At 37.3% G+C, this 20,831-nt stretch overlaps 1 protein-coding gene across 2 annotated transcripts in view; it reads right to left on the bottom strand.

The window, feature by feature from the left end:
* APAF1 (apoptotic peptidase activating factor 1) overlaps positions 1-20,831 on the bottom strand; it is a 90,333-nt gene that overhangs the window by 27,219 nt on the left and 42,283 nt on the right. For both annotated transcript variants that reach the window (XM_045464924.1, XM_045464926.1), the window contains exons 15-19: positions 18,710-18,841; positions 13,881-14,006; positions 6,774-6,935; positions 2,529-2,657; positions 145-270 (exon numbers count right to left, since the gene is read on the bottom strand). In XM_045464924.1, the coding sequence (XP_045320880.1) occupies positions 145-270; positions 2,529-2,657; positions 6,774-6,935; positions 13,881-14,006; positions 18,710-18,841 (675 nt within the window). The remainder of the gene's footprint in view (positions 1-144; positions 271-2,528; positions 2,658-6,773; positions 6,936-13,880; positions 14,007-18,709; positions 18,842-20,831) is intronic.

Here is a 20,831-nt window from a genome sequence, read left to right as displayed (position 1 = left end):
TCCATGTAATAGCACTTTTCAAGGATAAATATGAATCTAGTAGTTTCTTGTTTTACTGCCCCCAATACTGTCCATCAATTTTCTTAGTTTCTAGGAGGTTTATGATCAGTAAATGTCTAGAATGAAAATGTCAATATTTCTCACCCTGATTGTCTGGTCATCAGAAGATGTCAAAAATGATGATCCATCAGGAGAAAACATCACACAATGAACCCAACTTAAATGTCCTCTGCAGTCAGCCACTTTTAAACACGAGTCCATGTTCCACAACTACAGAATAAATATATAGGAAATCACATTCATAAGCATTTTGAACATATCAAGAATATTGAAAATAGCAAAAGTAAACCAGTATCCACTTCTATGAATATAGTCCAAAATAAACTAGCAAAAATACAGAATGACTTGTGTAAAAATTATTCATTGCATCTTATTTTTAAAGATTAAAAATTTGCAAAAATTGCAAACCCAAAGGATCATCAATATGGAACTGACTGGGGCGCCTGGGTGGCTCAGTCAGTTGAGTGTCCAACTCTTGATTTTGGCTCAGGTCATGATCTCATGGTTTGTGCATTCAAGCCCTGCATTAGGCTCCGCATGTCAGTCTCTGTCTCTGTCTCCCTCTTTCTCTGCCTTGCCCCTGCTCATTATCTCTAAATAAATAAACACTAAAAAAAAAAAGAGAGGACTAAATAAACTACATAATGGAATATTATATAGCTATAAAAAACACCCAGACAATGACTAGTCGCCGAGATAGATTTACAGAAAATAAGCAAAGAGCATATATACTTCTATGTAAAAAATATACATATTACACTATATATGTATATGTATATATTTACACACACACACACACACCTGGACACACACACTATACTGTGTAAGAGATGAAAAACACATACCGATATATACATGGATATAGACATGGAGATTTTGTTTGTACAAAATACATACAGATATCTGCTTATATACACAAAAAGAAACATTGGAATGTTAAACCAAAAACAAAAACAGCTACCTATTGGCAGGAGTTAGAAAAAGGGATAGGGATAGAAATGAAAACAAGACTTCTCTGAATATAGCTTATTACAAAACTTTGATTGGAACCATGCATTTTATCTATTTTTTTATGTCATCAAAAAAATAGACTATTTTCCACTGTCATCTAATTCTCATTTCAACCAATGGCAAAACCGTACAATAAATGAATACACTAATTGTACATGTACACACTTCTGTTATTCATGGTTATTATCAATTGTAAATGTCTGCCACCCTGGCTATATTTTGTCCTGAGTTCTTCTATAAATTATTCAAATATATTCCAGTCTAATGAAGTACCATATGTGCCCGAGTTCCTCTCATTACACTCTGAATGACAGACCCACTTTACGATTTCAGAATAAGCATGGACAAAACAAGTACTTCATCACATGCCCAGTGGGTTTCAATCAGTGAGTTCTATGGTTACAAATTAATTGTATGAAATTTTCTTTGCCTTATCACTAGAGTCCAAGCTCTTGTGGACATACAAAGCTAAAGGCCACAAATGAAAATGGTTCCATAACTAAGAAATCTCCATTGAAAATCCTTCCCTTTTCCCTTCTAGTTCTACCCCATCATTTATTAGAGCCCCCATTTTAGGAAAAAGGACAATGTTTCCTCGAGCTTTCTAATAGGAAAGGGTAGGGATTTTAGAAGTGACAGAAAAGGCTGAAAGAAGAGTTGCTCCTCCACTCCTCCTAAAAATCCTGACAAAAACCCACAAAGAGGAAATTTCCAACCACATCTACCTTGAGGATCTATAGATAAGGTAAAAGATATAGCACATCTGAATTTTTCAATTCAAGGACTCTGCTGACAAGAACACTGCCCACAGCACCCTACTTCTTCCCATCATTTCAAATAGGACTGGAGCCTGCCCACACTCACTGCCTCTGCTTCCAATGGGAAGATTCTTGGCAGGGAAGTTCTTCAGTGTTAGTTGCATTGCTTCTGTACTTGGAGGTAAGTAGACCTTACAGAGCTTACCCACTCACTCTCACCTATTATATCTCCATGCTGAAGATATCTCCATGCTGAAGGGCTATAGCTCAGAAACTCTCCCCAAAATCTTCACAGTAAGGGGCAAGATTGTCAAGCTCACTAAAAATTGCTGAAATAAGCACAGAACACTAAAGAAGTGCTTGCAGTAGTCAAGCTTCCTTTGAGAAGACTCTGTGAACCAAGTGGATTTGTCTATTTTCCAGATAAAAGCCCATACCCACCTTCTTAGACTGTCATCACAAGGGTCTCCAAATCACCTGATGGTAAGACCCACTCAAGAAATAAATAGTAACAAAGCTTGGAAAAACTAATCCATCTTTGGAAAACAAATATAAGGAACTCACTGTTTTTGAAAAAATTAATACAGCCACTCACTTATTTCTCAAACATCCTCAGTAGTTAATGGTTTAAGTAGCCCATTCTTTGGCATCCTTGTACCTCTGGAGACTCAAACTTCACAGAGTAAGTGAACTACTCACCTCTACACAGCACTGGGACAAAGCCACCACTGCCAAACGATTTTGTGGGGAGAAGTCACAGTACTGGATGGTGCTATGATAGCCTGTATGGATTTCTGCCAACAGGCCACTGGCATGAATGTCAAAAAGCTGTCAACATAAAATAGGTTATCTATGAAAATAAAATACTTTTAAAAATAAGCTATATTCAAACTGAATATAAATTTATAAGTCCTGACAAAACACAATTACTGATAGTTAACAGTCATAAATAAGATATAAATCAATATACACATACTTTTAAAATACTGCTCATCTTGTAACATGTTTCCTATAAAGAAAAATTTATCAGGGCACCTGCGTGGCTTAGTCAGTTAAGCATCAGACTTCAGCTCAGGTCATGATCTCATGGTTCATGAGCTTGAGCCCCACATCAGGCTCTGTGCTGACAGAAGCCTGGAGCGTGCTTCGGATTCTGTCTCTCTCTCCGTCTGCCCCTCCCCACTCGCTCAAGTTCTCTCTCTCTCTCTCTCTCTCTCAAAAATAAACATTAAAAAAATAAAAAAATAAAAAATAAACATTAAAAAAGAAAAATTTATCATGGATGATGTCTCAAGCTGGCCTAGGGAGAAATAATACCGTTGTGAATAAATGAATGGACTAGCCAAATTAACATACAGAGAAGTTCTCCTGAATGCTTGTTTATTCAAAACCATTTCTATTTCTCTTCAGTGCTATCAAATTATTCCATTTTGATCGTTTTCCCATTTTTGAATTAAAAAAAGATATTTTTGTGTAATGCTTCATTTCAACTTTTGAAAAATTTTTAAATGTTGAATATACTCTTCTGAAGTTTTTGCTAAACGACAAAAACATTCATAGCAATATACAGTATTGTGATTTAAGACCAAGGTATAGTCTTTAGGAGGGAAAAAAAAAGCTTCCAGCGGGAGTCATAAATATTCATACAGCCCTGCAAGTATGCACAGATGGTAAGCAGCACAGCATCGGGGGCCAACAACAAAAGATAGTAAACCATATTTAAAACATAGTTTTCCAGGATAGATTGTTCTTAAAAATTAATGGTGGAGGGTGACAGAGGAAACTTAGCATGTATGAAACAGGCATCTGTCCTATTACCACCAATTACTAAGTGGTAAAAAGGTAAAGCCCTAACAATTGGAATAGGCCAACAAAAGAGTTTGAAAGAAACCAGGAGGAGGAGAATGGAGAAACCAGAGAGTAAGAAATAGGGATCTACATGTAATTAAGGGTAATTTTAGGGTAGTTTTATTTTAGCAGGTAAAATAAAAACCTCGTCTAGATTTTTAAAACAAAAACATATTTCATGCAATATAAAGTTGTTTTCTTCTATCACTGGAACAGATCTTTTAAAATGTTCAAATTCTGTTTAACACCACTAGTCATTAAGGAAATGTAAGTCAAACAACCATTAGATACCACCACTTCACACCTAATAGGATGGTTATAATTTTTTAAAAAATGGAAAATAACAAGGTTTGGCAAGAAAAAAGTGGAACCCCTGTAACACTACTAGCGGGAATACAAAATGGTGCAGATAGTTTGGTGGTTCTTCAAAAAAGCTAATTTAGAATTACCCAGTAATTCTATGCCTAGGTGTGTACACAAAAGATTTGAAAGTAGAGGCTCAAACAGATACTTGTACACCATGATCACTGTATCATTATTCACAACAGCCAAAAGGTGAAAACACCCAAGTGTCCATCAACAAATGAATGCATAAACAAAATGTGGTATATCCATATGATGGAATATTATTTGACAATAAAAAGGAATGAAGTTTATATATGCTACAACATGGATGAACCTTGAAAATATTACGCTAAATGAAATGAGCCAGATACAGAAGGACCAATATTATATGATTCCACTTATATGAAATATCCAGAACAGGCAAATTCATACATTAAAGGTTACCAGGGGTTGGGGGCAGAGAGGAATGGGCAGTTACCAGTTTCTGGTTACAGAATTTGTTTGGGGGTGAAGAAAAAGTTTTGCAAACAGTGCTGAGTTACACAACACTGTGAATGTAATTAATATTACTGAATTATACATTTAAAAATGGGCTAAAGTAGCAGATTTTACATATATTTCACAACAAAAAATTTTTTAATCTTCAAATCTTATAAACGCAATGGTTCCTTTTCTGTTCCTACAAATTTTAACAAACTTTAAAAAGTTTGCTATTTTTTTCTTCAATTGCATGCTAAAGGAGTATAAACTGACATGCAACCAAGATCGAAGGGTCACAGATCAATGACTAGATCAAAAACAATATAAATGGGCCCTCAGTCAGTTTTTATGTAAATATACAGTATATTTCAGTTATATTCTTTAAAATTGTACTATCTCAGGGGATTTGAGGAGCTCTCAAGAGACTTAAGGCCTCTTCCTAAGCTAGCACTCTCACCAAGAAGAGTGCAAGATCAAGAAGAAGAAGAGTGCAAGAGTGTTCAAGTGCAAAAATCATGAAGCCCAATGGCGAGAAGCTGGACAAGTTCAAGTGCGACATCTCCCAGGCTCTCCTTGAGCTGGAGATGGACTCAGACCTCCAAGCCCAGCTAAGGTAGCTGAATATAACAGCAGCCAAGGAAATTGAAGTTAGTAGTTGCCAGAAAGCTATCATCATCTTTGTTCCTGTTCCTCAAATGAAATCTTTCCAGAAAATCTAAGTCTAGCTAGTCTGTGAATTGGAGAAAAAGTTCAGTGAGAGCACACTGTTTTTATTGCTGAGAGAATTCTACCTACGTCAACTCGAAAAAACCATATTAAAAATAAGGAAAAGTGACCCAGCAGCCACACTTTGACAGCCATGCATGACACGATCCTGGAGGACTTGATTTTCTCAATTGAAATTGTGAGCAAGAGAACCATGTGAAATTGGATGACTCATAAAGGTTCATTTGGATAAAGCACAGCAGGACAATGTGGAACACAAGGTTGAAACTTTCTCTGATGTCTATAAGAAGCTCACACGCAAGGATGTTAATTTAGAATTCCCAGAGTTTCAGTTGTAAACAAAAATGATTAAATAAAACATTCACATAAATAGATAGATAGATAGATAGATAGATAGATAGATAGATAGATAGATAGATAAATGATTAAATTGCACTATCTTGGGTGTGGAGAATAGGAAGAGGTTGGTAAAAGGATACGAACTTTCCGTTCAAGATAAATTGATCTGAGAATCTAATGTATAACACGGTAACTACAGTTGATAACACTGTATGGTATAACTGAAATTTGCTAAGAGTAGAAATTAAATGTTCTCTCACACACACACACACAGAAGGTAAATACATGAAGTGGCAGATATGTTATTTAACTCCATGTGGGGAGAATCCTTTTACAATGCATACGCATATTAATTCACACATGTATACCTTAAATATCTTACAATTTCGTCAACTGTACCTCAATAAAGCTGAAAATAGAACTGTAGTATCTCTTATCAAGTCTTTTAAAATTACTATTAGAATGAAATGTCCCTGAGCCATAAATCAGAATATCTATCTTTCCAAATCCATGGTATAACTTGGGACAAATTATTTGGCTGCTCTGAACCTCAGCTGCCTCATTATTAGCATAGGTATATTGTAATCTGCTGCATCTCTCGGACATTTATATCAAGAGAAACATGTGAGAGCACCCTGAATACAAATGTAAGCTATTACTACATTTCCTTGTCATTCACTATTTTAACATATTGTCCTCATTTACATCATAGAAATCTCACAATATTCTTCAGTTGTTAAGTTTTTCTATCACAGTCACCAAATCATAAATTTGAGGAGTAAGGAAGCACTTTGAAAATCACCTAAATCAATGTATTCAAAATTGTAACAAAAAAAAAAAGTGATACAGAAAGTATTCCATATTTTAAATCTATTTGAGAAACACTGGACTAACCAACATAAATTATTTTTGTATTATAGGACTTATGGAGGCCTTAGGTATGTTAGTATACACTGAGTGACTCTAATAAGGAAAGGAATACACATTTCTCAAACCTGTGTGACCATGGAAACCTTTCTGCACAAAGCCAATCAACATCCCCTAGAACACAATTCTGAGAACTAAGAAGTTAGGGAGCCTACCCAAAATCATATAGCTATACTTTATTATTTATATCAATAAACAGTATAAAATGCAAAAATCAATAGATGTTTTCATTTTCTTTAAATCGGGCTAATTTTGGCTTGTTAAAATACGGATACTTACAAAGATCTTATTTTTTGCTGCCACCATTATCCTAGCACCATCAGCAGACCATGAACAACATTTCACTATCACTTCCATATCCTCTTGAGGCTCCTCTGAATTTAGGAAGAATTGCTTCACATTAATGCTTTCCCTCTCGTTTGCTGATTTCACATCCCAAAGCTTCAGATTGTAAAAATTAAAAAAAAAAAAAGTTTAAGTTTGTTTTAATCTCAAATCACACATCTAGAATTCTACCGGGATTAAATGTCACACAAATTATTCACTTTTTCTAATGAACTGTTTTCACTTATGTGTGACTTTTTATAAAGCTTTCAAATTAAGTACTCCAGTTTCATTCAGCACCTTCCTAAAAAGAAAAAAAAACTAGAAGCACTGCCTGAAATGCAAAATGCAGAATGTAAAACTAAATGCTAAAAAACCCTTGCATGGTGTGGAGGAAGCTAAAGATTAGGTGGTGACAATAAGAATGAGAACAGGAAGAAAGGTGAGACTCACGACTTGCCACTGCTGCCCTCTGCTGTGCCAGGCATGAAGTTTGCTTCCCATCTATCTACTGCATGCACAACCTGGACACCACACAACGCCCAGTCTAAGCTAAGTTATAAACGTAGCAAGAGTATCCAGGGACATAAGGAAGTCCCTGAAAATAAAAACAAAGAATATGCTAAAAGGAAGCAAGGCACCTTATGTGTTTGTGGGGCCATACACTTAAGCGGCACAAAAGACAAAGGCCTTCAAGAAGACCCATCTCCACTCCCCTGGGCCTTAAACAGCAACCGAGCTTCACAGAGTGATAATGACTACCATGCCCAGACCAAGGGTTGGTCAAGGACGACAAAAAAAAAATTTTTGTTTAATTAAAAATTAAAACAAAAAAACAAAAAACCTGCTTCTTAGGCTTTAACTCAGCTTCCAAAGAACACCTCCAAAGTAAAACCAGATTTGTTTCACCAAGCACATTTTTAAAGCTCACGTTTAGAGGGGTGCCTGGGTGGCTCAGTCAGTTAAGCGTCTGACTTCAACTCAGGTCATGATCTCACGGTTTGTGAGTTCGAGCCCCATGTCGGGCTCTGTGCTGACAGCTCAGAGCCTGGAGCCTGCTTCGGATTCTGTGTCTCATTCTCTCTCTGCTCCTACCCAACTTATGCTCTGTCTCTGTTTCTCAAAAATAAATAAATGTAAAAAAAAAAAATTTAAATCTCAAGTTTAGAGGCACATTATATACACTAAGGAATATAACCAATACCAAAACCTTTACCCTTGCAACAAATGTGGATAAAGTGGATGAAGTAAAAGACATCAGATAATAAAACAGCCTTCCTTGGTACTTAAAGAGGAAAAAAAAAAGCCTATACATAAATGCCAGAAGTTTCAGTCACATCAACTACATATATGAGAAATCACATTGCTTCCCAAGCCACCACTGCCGGGATTTAAAAAAGAAAGGGGGCACCTGGGTGGCTCAGTCGGTTGAGCAACCGACTTCAGCTCAGATCATTATCTCACAGTTTGTGAGTTTGAGCCCCTGTCGGGCTCTGTGCTGACAGCTCAGAGCCTGGAGCCTGCTTCTGATTCTGTGTCTCTCTCTCTCTGCCCCTCCCCCACTCATGCTCTGTCTCTGTCTCAGAAATAAACATAAAAAAAAAGAAAAAAGAAAGAAAGTAAGAAAGAACAAACCTAACAAAACCCAATTTCATTAAACCTGTCTAAACTACATTCTGCATCTGGACCTGACTTCAGCTCCTATCCAATGAATGATGAAATTCCACACATCGAGGGACCAAGTAAATACAAGCATTTGATTTTGAGCAAGTCACTATACTGTATCAAGGGCCCATGTGCACCCTGGGCTTTGTGTGGTTTACGTGGCAATTTTAAATAAAAGTCACATTTTGAAACAGTTTATCAACAGGGCCTGAAAAACACATGCTTATCAACATGATACCCTGCAAAATGCTTAAAAGATTACAGAGCCATTTGGGGCAGGAAATAATTTTACAGTTCTTCATCCTCTCAGAAGGCAATGGCTTTGCGAAGACTTTGACCTTGAGATGCTGTTATCCAACATCATTTTACAGGACCTCTGCTTACTACACGTCACTGTATCAGCATGAACTAGCTAACGATACTGCCTTAATAGCACTGTGGGAAAGCTGCCACAAACACGGCAGTTCTCACCAAGAGTGCAATAATGTCTCTCCCCTGCTGCTACTGCTCTGTGCTCTACAATCACATTTTGAAACTCACACATGATATCAAAATCCTGTCCCTGAAGACTTTTAACACTTTTTTTTCTTTCGAGTTTGGAGAAGTCTTACTTTGATTTGAAGGGACACAAAAAAGGTTTATCATCGTGAACACATTAACCACTATGCTCATCATTTGGAAGATTACATAAATAAATCATGTATAGATACCTCTCTCTCAAGGAGTTTACAGGCCATTAAAGGAGGTAAGACAAGCCCATAAGTGACTCTAAGACAAAGTACATCGGATGTGTCATTTGAGAGGAAAAGATAAAGCACAGTGGAAACGCTAGACCCAAACTGTGGGCTTGAGGGAACAGTTTTTGCAGAGGTGGACATCTCAGTCTCCTCCCTGAAGATTAGCCTACAACTTAGGATGGAGAGATTTTCAACACTAAAAAGACAAGAGGAACACTCTATGGCCTAGACTCTAGGCTAAAGGGTCAGCATAAGCTAAAGTGACACATAAAATGGGATAACAAAGATCATGAAAAAGGAGAAAAGGTTACAGTTTGGGTGCAGCACCAGGTGCCTGAACACATCTGGACACAACCCTCATCTGTTCTCAGAGCACCTTTACCATTTCCACAGCTTGTCTATTCCCTTACCACTTTCTCCAACTGGAATTTGAACAACTTCAGGCCAGGAAATATTTCATGTTTTGTTTGTTTTTTTCTTTTTAGTATTTAAAACCCAAATGCCTCGTGCAGTGTATGACACATATTAAGTATTCCCTAAATAATCAAAAAATGCATTTTAAGTGAAAAGACAGATTCTTCTCATGTTTCAAGCATAGGTGAGTAGAAACAATAGTGTTACTGAAGGAAATAGGATTCAGATTAAAGATGTAGATAGAATACAAACATTCATCTTCATACCCTCCCAAAACCACATAAAACAACAGTAAAGAGAACTTTTCTCCATAGGCATAGTTCACAAGGCAAAGGAGAAAGGAGGAAGAGATAATAGCAACAAAACTATAAAGGGTAAAAAGCAAAAAGGCAAGCACTAAGGAGACTCCTAAATACTGAGTCCTGAGCTCACCACAGGGAAAGCCAAGAAGCAGCCCAATTCATACCACAGAACTCCTAAAAGGCGAAGGAAGTGTTGCGCTGGGTACCTTCTAAGGGTAGAGCTAAATCAAGAGAAATCACTACAAATCCCTTGAAACCCCCTCCCAAACTATGCAATCCAGGTTGCTGTGTCCCTACTTTGGCTGAAGAGCAGAGGTTTTTTCTAGACCCATCACAGTTGAGAGCAAAGTCATCATTCTGAAAATTGGGAAATTAAAAGAAAGTCTATATTCCAAATTTTGAGGTCTCTACCTCAACATCGTCTCAGAACTTGCCAACCAGACTTATACCCTAGAGGTAGGAGACTAAAGATTTTTCTCTGAATATCCAACGAGATCAAGACGAAAGATCTAAAAAGTCTGACATTAGAAGTTTCCCAGACAACCCTTCAGGGAAACTCATAATAAGCAAGGTTACAATTCCCTATCAGCTTTTTGGTGCTACACTCCTAAATAGGAGCAGGATTTATATATCTAATACATATACAGATCTTCCTCAACTTAACCATGGGGTTATATCCCAATAAACCCATCATAACTTGAAAATATCATAATTTGAAAACGCATTTAATATGCCTAACCTACTGAACACCATAGCTTAGCCTGGCCTACCTTAAATGTGCTCAGAATACTTACATTAGCCAAAAGCTGGCAAAGATCATCTAACAAAACCTATTTTATAATAAAATGTTGAATATCTCCTGTGATTTATTAAATACTGTAGAGAAAGCAAAAAAGAGAATGGCAATACAGATATAGAAAGGCTGTATCAAGTGTATCACCCTTGTTCACCCTTGTGATCTCGTGGCTGACTGGATGCTGCGGCTCCCTGTCACTGCCCAACATCACCAGTATCAGACTGCATATCGTTATCCAAGGGAAAGATTAAAATTCAAAATTCGAGGTACAGTTTCTACTGAATGTATATCACTTTTACACCATCATAAAGTAGAAAAATCCTAAGTCAACCATCGTAAGTCAGAAAACATCTGTAGCTATACCCAAGGATCAGATAGCTGACGTATACCTCTAAAATACAGACAGAAACTGAAACCAACAAAGAAAACAGCAACTATACAGGAATATGAAATTAAAAAAAATACTATTCACAAGGGCACCTGGGTGGCTCAGTTGGTTAACATCCAACTCTTGATTTCGGCTCAGGTCATGATCTCATGATTCCTGAGATTGAGCCCCACATTGGGCAGTGTGCTAACAGTGCAGGGCCTGCTTGGGATTCTCTCTCTCTCTCTGTCCCTCCACACTTGTGTACATGCTCTCTCTCTCTCTCAAAATAAACAAACTTAAAAAAAAAGATGCAGCTCTTAAAATATATATTTACAAAATAAAAAATAAAAAACTGTTAACACCACAAAAAGATTAAAGAAACTCCATCTATGACAAATATAGTATAAAATCAAAAAGGAAACTGATCATAAGAATGAGTACTTTAAGATACGACAAGAGAAATTAAAAATCCAATAGAAGGATTAGAAAATAAAGCTAGAAAATAAAGCTAAAGAAATCTTCCAGAAAGGAGGGCAAATAGACAAAGAGAAGGACAGAAAAATAAGAAAACAACCAAAAAAACAGACAGCCATTCTAAGAAGAAAAAGCAGAGAAAAATTACATCAAATAATTAAGGGAAGACTACAGAACTGAAGTATATGAATTTCCAAATTGAAAGAAGCCACCAAGTGCCAAGCACAATAAATGAAGACAAACCCACACCAACACAGCACGTTATCGTGAAATTTTTAAAAAGAAAAAATACGGGGCATAAAGAGAAGATCTTAAAAGAATCTCTCAGAAAAGGGTTGTCTTAATCCATCCAAATGTGTTCTGAAAAACCTCCTCTGATATGGATTGTCCTAAAGAAAGAGACAGTATTTAATATTTGTAGATAACATGTCATAGAGGTCAAAATCTATTTACTTGAATATTCTACCTAAGAATGCTCCCAACATCTAATAGCTAGAAAATTCTTTAAAGTAGAATTCTAACCAGAAAGGGTTCCTAGATGCCCTGAAGTAATTTCTACAAAACAAGTTATCTTCAGCCAACAAAGATAAATCAAAGATTCAACCAGAGAATCACCATCAAGAGATTTCTGTAACTTTCTGTAACTTAGGAGTTACCGATCAGCATTAACAAATCTTCTCTAGTGATTCTAACAAAATAGTGCCCAGGAGGGTTCAAGCATCTCTCTGGAAAAAAATATGTCAAGAAAATTTACTGAGTGTGTGTTTTGAGTACAATTCTGTACTATGAACTGCAGAGAGTACAAGATACAAGGTCTCTGCAGATCATAAATCTATATGCAATCTTATCAAAGACATGAAAATGATTGAACTGAACAGCACAACATATTTACAAGTGGAAATGAGAAGATCAACTGAACAGTTCCTATCAATATACATAAATATAGATAGAAAGATGGGTTGTGCACTCAGAACCAGATACATGGATGTTATAAGAGAACACTTTCTGAAGAAGTGGGTTTTTAAATTTTTAAAAAATATTTATTTATTTTTGAAAGAAAGAGACAGCGTGAGCAAGGGAGAGAGGGCCAAGAGAGGAAGACACAGAATCTGAAGCAGGCTCCAGGCTCCGAGCTGTCAGCACAGAGCCCAACACAGGGCTTGAACTCCAAACCATGAGATCATGACCTGAGCTGAAGTCGGACACTTAACCGACTGAGCCACCCAGGCATCCCTGAAGGTTTTGCATAAAGGTTTAAGGGTCATTAAAAAATATGGTTAGGGGCACCTGGGTGGCTCAGCAGGTTAAGCATCTTTCTCTCTCAAAAATAAATAAACATGTAAAAAAAGGTTTTTTTTTAATACGGTTAAATGAATTGGAGGCCAAAATTCTGCCGAAAAACTACTGAAATATATATATGAAAACAGTACCAGACATAAGCCCCCAAATTATCTTGCCCAAAACAATTAGTGTTAAGTGTATTAGAAGAAACAAACTGAACAGGAACAGAGGTGGCAGAATGATGAAAGGTAAAGAGACTCAGAGGTGCACCTGATAAGCCTGGTTTATCACAATTTATAATGTGGTACTTTTGTGTTCCAGCTTAAAGTGGCAAGATGAAAACAGAGGTAAAGTTATTCTAGCAGTTCTGTACCAGAATTAGGAGGGATGGAGAATACATCTTAGAAAGCTGCTATCAGACATAAGGAGATGACAGCATGAACCAGAGGAAACACTATAGAATGGGAGGGGGAAAAGTAGACAAAAAGATGAGGAGGTCAAATATAGATTGGACTTAAGACCAAAGGAAAAAAGGAGAATCAATAAAGAGGAGGCTAGAATGATGGTGGAGACAGGAGTAATAAAGAAAGTAGGATTTGGATCTTATTTGAGAAGGTAAAAATGTAAAGAATTTAGTTTTTTTTAGGACTATAGATTTCAGGAGGCTGAATAAACTTTTTTTCCTAGCTCTCAAAAACAGGAAAATACAAAATAAAAGGGAGACTAAAGAATAAATAAAGCAGGGCCTTTACAAATTCGACCCCACAGGTCTCAATTTTATGAAGTCTTAAATAGAATATATGCTTAAAAAATTAAGATTTCAAATTATATAAACTTTAAAGCATAAGGCAGTAAACCATTCATAAACAATCATTATGACAAGCAATTAAAGTTATATTAAATATGCTCCTGGAAATTAAAGAAGCTCTTCCTATAGAAATGAGAAAAACAGAAACCTATCTCTATAACCAAATCATAAAACTACAAAATTACAACCAATTTTAGTGATAAACAAAAGCATACCTTTAATGTTCCATCAGCTGAACAACTAGCCAAAAGCTTATCATCTGGTGAAAATCTGCAGTGATTGACTGAATTTGTGTGGCCAAACATGGTATTCCGACACTCTTTTTGGGTCAAATCCCACAGCTATTTGAGAAAGATAAAAAGATAACTACAAAACTAGTACTGAACAAGGAAGTTAGAAACCACATAACATTTTTTCTTCCCTCCCATTTAAGTTTTTTCAATTACAGAAAAATGTTCATAGTAATACAAAGGTATCAAATACAAAGGTGAATTGTGATTACCAAGTAATGGAGCCGCCCTTAGATCAGCACCTACATCTATTAAAGGACCAAAGGTTATGTAAATAACTAATCACTGCCCATTTTAACAAAGTAGTTTGGAATCATTACTATTTTTACTTAGATCTATAATAAATAATTTGTAAAATAAAATATCCCCAAACTTTTTTAGATGCTAGGTTACCCAAATGGTCATTTCTAAGATTTCCCCATGCAAACCTTGAGTATACTAGCTAGGCTAAAATCTATTAATGCTCTAAAAAATGACTAAAAAAATTCAAAGATAGCAAAGATAGACATAAATACATTTGACAGGACATGTAACAGGCTTGAAGACCAAGTAAATACCTCTAGGAAGCAACCAACCAAATTCAGAATCCACAGGACAAATGACTAAAGTTCTCATCAATGGCATAAGAAAAGAGGAGGAGAAGGGAAACTTCTACAGATAAAAAGGGATTTAAGACATAGAACAACTGGGGCGCCTGGGTGGCGCAGTCGGTTAAGCGTCTGACTTCAGCCAGGTCACGATCTCGCGGTCCGGGAGTTTGAGCCCCGCGTCAGGCTCTGGGCTGATGGCTCAGAGCCTGGAGCCTGTTTCCAATTCTGTGTCTCCCTCTCTCTCTGCCCCTCCCCCATTCATGCTCTGTCTCTCTCTGTCCCAAAAATAAATAAACATTGAAAAAAAAAATTTTTTAATAAAAAAAATAAATAAAATAAAAAAAAAAAAAGACATAGAACAACTAAATGTCACCTGAAATTTATATTTTGATTCCAACAAACTCATGGTAGAAAGGTATGTTTTTAAGAATAATGGGGAACGGGCCCCTAACTGGGTCAGTTGATCTTGGGGTTGTGAGTCCAAGCCCACACTGGGTGTTGAGATTACTAAACATAAATAAACTTAAAAAAAGAAAAGAATAATGGGGAGAAGTAAGCACAAACCAGGTATATTACAAAACCATTGTTAATGTTAGGGGTAATAATGCCATGGTATGTATGTTTAAGACCTCAGATACGCATGCTGAAGGATTTTGGGTGAAATGACATAATACCTGGGATTTGTTGCAACGTGCCCCAGCCACCACCCCCCCCCCAAAAATGGGGATGGGGGACCGGGGAGGACAATAAAATAAAATTAGCAAAATACTGATAATAGTACAGTTAGAGCTAAACAATGGATACCACAAGGGTTCATTATTGTACTCTTTCCTTTTGGATATGTTTGAAAAGTATATAAAATGTAAATTAAAAAGGGGCTCCTGGGTGGCTCAGTCGGTTGAGTGTCCAACTTCGGCTCAGGTCATGATCTTGCAGTTTGTGAGTTCGAGCCCCATGTTGGGCTCTGTGCTGACAGCTCAGAGCCTGGAGCCTCCTTCGGATTCTGTGTCTCCCTCTCTCTCTGCCCCTTCCCCGCTCATGCTCTGTCTCTGTCTCTCAAAAATGAATAAACATTAAAGAAAATGTTTCTTTTTAAATGTAAATAAGAAGGACTAGTCATCTCTGGTGATTTATGCTAACTATATTAAACACAGAAGAAGAACTCATTCATCCCCATGATTAACCTTGGTAAAAATCCTTTGCAAATGACCAGTGAGATAGGTCCTATTCTTCACATCCATCTCCATCCTAGACTCCTTTTTATCCCAGTCCTAGGTAAATCCAATTTTTCAGATAAGGCAAGTTACATGGGGGCAGCTTCAATTTTACATATAGTTTTTTAAAGATTTCATTTTTGGGGCGCCTGGGTGGCTCAGTCGGTTAAGTGGCCGACGTCGGCTCAGGTCATGATCTCGCGGTCCGTGAGTTCGAGCCCCACGTCAGGCTCTGTGCTGACAGCTCAGAGCCTGGAGCCTGTTTCAGATTCTGTGTCTCCCTCTCTCTGACCCTCCCCTGTTCATGCTCTGGCTCTCCCTGTCTCAAAAATAAATAAATGTTAAAAAATAAAAAAATAAAAAAATGAAAAAAGATTTCATTTTTAAATATTCTCTACACCCAACGTGGGGCTCAAACCCACAACCCTGAGATCAAGAGTTGCAAGCTCCACCAACTGAGCCAGCCAGGCACCCCCAGATTTACATATTTTCATTGGCTTCTCTCAGTTCAAGAGACACAAGAAGTGAGTTCTAATTGTCTACATGGTAATACAGGTGTGGTATGGCAGATCTTAAAGCATAACTTGTCCTTAATTAAAACTGTTGACTAACCAATAGACCCCATAGATCTCTCTTTGTTCTCACATCCTAGAGGTTTTTGTCTGTAATTAAAATGAGGAAATATTAACTTCTTCACCCTCTATAATATTAAAAAGAAACATCAAAAATTAGTCATAACAAAAGGTCTTAGGTTTTTAGAGCTGGGATTGTTCAAATAGAGCAAAGCTTTTCTTAAATAGTACAATAGTCTTATTTTTTAGAGGTGGGTTTATTCAGTAGGGTAAAGCATATCTGGGTAAAAATGAGCTAAGACTGTAAGACTATGTTAGTCTGTTATTTTAACCCAATCCAGTGTTTCAAACTGAGCTGTGCAGGGCCCTGGGGATTCCAGGAACGTGTCTGAAAGGAACTACTGGGGGAAATAACCTGTGGGTATAGGGGGGACAACTTTCAATATTTTCTAAAGTTGTTCAAATACCTTAAACATCAAACAGAATGTATGAGGTTTTCCAAACTGAAATGTTTTGCTGAACCTTCCCAAAAATATAATGTCCCATTACAAAGATAGTGTGACATTAAAAAAAGAAAGGGCACAGGGCACCTAGGAGGTTCAGTCAGTTAAGCGTCCAACACTTGGTTTCGGCCCAGGTCATGATCTCATGGTTCATGAGTTCAAGCCCCATGTCAAGCTCTGTGCTGACAACATGGAGTCTGCTTAGGATTCTCTCTCCCTGTCTTGCTGCCCTCTCCCCGCTCTCCCAAGCTTGTGCACTTGCTCTTTCTCACTCTCTCAAAAATAAACATCAAAAAAAAAAAAAAAAAAAAAAAAAAAAAGGGAGGAGGAGGACGAAGGGCAGAAATCAATCCAAAAAAAGACTCTAAAAGAAGTTAGTGAATCTTTCTGGGACCCCAGAAAATTCAATCTAGCTATATTTAATATGGCACTTAACAGGGGAAAAAAGAGCCTGCCTGGAATTCGCTCTCTCTCCTTTCTCTGCCCTTCCCCTGCTTGCTCGCGCATACGTGCTCTCTCTCTCTCAAAATAAACTCCAAAAAAAAGATAAAATCTTTTATAATTTATAATTATAAAGCATTACCAAACATATATGAAATGAATATGTTTTTGGTTTTAGCTTTTTTTTTTCCTGTCAGCATCTCTTTTTCTTCCTCCTAATAACAGAACCTCTCTTTTTTTTTTTATTTAAAAAAAATTTTTTTTCAATGTTTATTTATTTTTGGGACAGAGAGAGACAGAGCATGAATGGGGGAGGGGCAGAGAGAGAGGGAGACACAGAATCGGAAACAGGCTCCAGGCTCTGAGCCATCAGCCCAGAGCCTGACGCGGGGCTCGAACTCCCGGACCGCGAGATCGTGACCTGGCTGAAGTCGGACGCTTAACCGACTGCGCCACCCAGGCGCCCCCAGAACCTCTCTTTTGAATCAAGCCCCTCTTATTATAATTCAGTGGAGCTGACCTCACCTCACTTGTCCCATTTCTACATGGCTACACTTGTGATCCTTGGCCAATCCACGGATTCCATCCTACAGGCCACTAGGATTATTTAACAATGAGCATATAAGCCAAACAAAGTCAAATAGTCTCCTTTAAAATGAAATCTATGGGGGGCGCCTGGGTGGCGCAGTCGGTTAAGCGTCCGACTTCAGCCAGGTCACGATCTCGCGGTCCGTGAGTTCGAGCCCCGCGTCGGGCTCTGGGCTGATGGCTCAGAGCCTGAAGCCTGTTTCAGATTCTGTGTCTCCCTCTCTCTCTGCTCCTCCCCTGTTCATGCTCTGTCTCTCTCTGTCTCAAAAATAAATAAACATTAAAAAAAAAATTTTTTTTAATGAAATCTATGGGATCTGGGAAAGAGTAGATCCTATATGTATGTATGTATATATGTATGTATGTGTGTTGTATATATATAATACACATATGTGTATTATATATATCACGTATATAATATATATATGTGTGTGTATATATATACACATACACACACACATATATATAATATGACTTCCTCTGTGACTATAAACTATAAGACCCATGTAAGCCTGGAGGTGAGAACAGCCATATTTCCTGCCACACTGAAAGAACAACGCCTAAACCAAACAAAGAGGGAAACAAAGTCTAGAGATAAGAGGTAGAGTCTAAGAACATAATTTAAACATCTGGAATCAGCTATGCTTGAAGCCATGCTCCCTCTAGACTCTTCACTTACATAAACCAATAATATCTTTTTTTTTTTTTTTTTTTTTTGCTTAATCTAATATGGAAGTTTCTATCACTGCAACCGAAAGAACCCTGATTAATACATGAGAAAATCAAAAGAAATGTTCTAATGCATCTATCAAATTTGTCTATGTAATTCTCATTATCCACACTTACTTTGAGGAAACAGTCACTTGACGCAGTGGCTAAGAGAAGGTGATGACTGTTGTTGGTAAAGTGGCAGCAATTGACTTGCTCTGAGTGCTCATCATAGATATGTACTAGTTCCCCAGTCATAGAATTCCAAATCTAAAAAGAATAGAGAAAATAAAATTTACAACTACCCCTTATTTTCAAAGGGAGAACAGAGGAGCAAACAAACATCACCTGTTTTGTGGCAGATTTTCCCAGACATGAGGCTAATGAACACCTCTGCCTTCTCTAAAATACGTATTTTTCCAGGTTTAAAAAAAAAGTTACTTGCAAGTGTATACATGTGACCTTTCTATAGCATAATTAGAATCTCATGAAAACATTACATTCTTCAAGGGCAAGATTGCACATGTTCATATGAATGACAGCAGGCAGAGATGTAAGTGCTATAAAAACTATGGAAGGCGCACGTGGGTGGCTCAGTCATTTGAGAGTCCTACACTTGATTTCAGCTCAGATCATGATCTCATAGGTTCAGAAGATCAAGACCCAAGTTGGGCTCTGCGCTGACAGCAAAGCCTGCTTGGGATTCTCTCTCTCTCTCTCTCTCTCTCTCTCTCTGAAAATAAACAAACTTTAAATAAATAAGAAGTATAGAATAATGGACTTTAGATCAGAAGGATTAAGTCCAAGACCTGGCTCTACCATTTATTATTTGTGTGTCCTTAAGTCCTTAATTTATCTGCATCACAGTCCAATCTTCTATAAAATGAGGATACTTATACCTGTCCTACACAATTCAAGGTATCAAATGAGATAAAGGATGGGGAAAACTGAGAGCTTTCCCCTTAAGGTCAGGAACAAGACCAGGATGTCCACTCTCTCCATTGTTATTCAACATCGTTTTGGAAGTCTTAGCCTCAGCAATCAGACAACACAAAGAAACAAAAGGCATCCAAATAGGCCAGGAGGAGGTCAAACTTCCACTCTTTGCGGATGACATGATACTTTATATGAAAAACCCAAAAGATTCCACCAAAAGACTGCTAGAACCGATCCATAAATTCATCAAAGTTGCAGGATATAAAATCAATGCAGAGAAATCGGTTGCATGCCTATACACCAACAATGAAGCAAAAGGAGAATTCAAGGAATTGATCCCATTTACAACTGCATCAAAAACCATAAAATACCTAGGAATAAATCTAACCAAAGAGGTAAAAAATCTATACACTGAAAACTATAGAAAGTTTATGAGAGAAATTGAAGAAGACACAAAGAAATGGAAAAAGATTCCATGCTCCTGGATAGGAAGAACAAATAGTGTTCAAATGTCAACACTACCCAAAGCTATCTACATATTCAATGCAATACCTATCAAAATAACACCAGCATTCTTCACAGAGCTAGAACAAACAATCCTAAAATATGTATAGAACCGGAAAAGACCCTGGATAGCCAAAGCAATCTTGAAAAAGAAAACCAAAGCAGGTGGCATCACAATCCTGGACTTCAAGCTGTATTACAAAGTCGTAATCATCAGGACAGTATGGTACTGGCACAGAAAGAGACACTTAGATCAATGGAACACAATAGAAAACCCAAAAATGGATCCACAAACGTATGGCCAACTAATCTTTGACAAAGCAGGGAAGAATATCCAATGGAATAAAAACAGTCTCTTCAGCAAATGGTGCTGGGAAAACTGGACAGCAACATGCAGAAAAATGAACCTGGACCACTTTCTTATACCATACACAAAAATAAACTCAAAATGGATGAAACACCTAAATGTAAGACAGGAAGCCATCAAAATCCTCAAGGAGAAAGCAGGCAAAAAACCTCTCTGACCTTGGCCGCAGTAACTTCTTACTCAGCACGTCTCCAGTGGCAAGGGAAACAAAAGCAAAAATGAACTATTGGGACTTCATCAAAGGACCTCATCCTTTGCACAGCAAAGGAAACAATCAGCAAAACTAAAAGGCAACAGACGGAATGGGAGAAGATATTTGCAAATGACATATCAGATAAAGGGTTGGTATCCAAAATCTGTAAAGAACTTATCAAACTCAACACCCAAAAAACAAATAATCCAGTGAAGAAATGGGAAAACACATGAATAGACACTTCTCCAAAGAAGACATCC

The sequence above is a fragment of the Leopardus geoffroyi genome, chromosome B4 (assembly GCF_018350155.1).
Source record: "Leopardus geoffroyi isolate Oge1 chromosome B4, O.geoffroyi_Oge1_pat1.0, whole genome shotgun sequence".
Lineage (NCBI taxonomy): Eukaryota > Metazoa > Chordata > Mammalia > Carnivora > Felidae > Leopardus > Leopardus geoffroyi.
The sequence above is the reverse complement of the archived record's forward strand: the minus strand, read 5'-3'. Positions and strand labels throughout refer to the sequence as shown.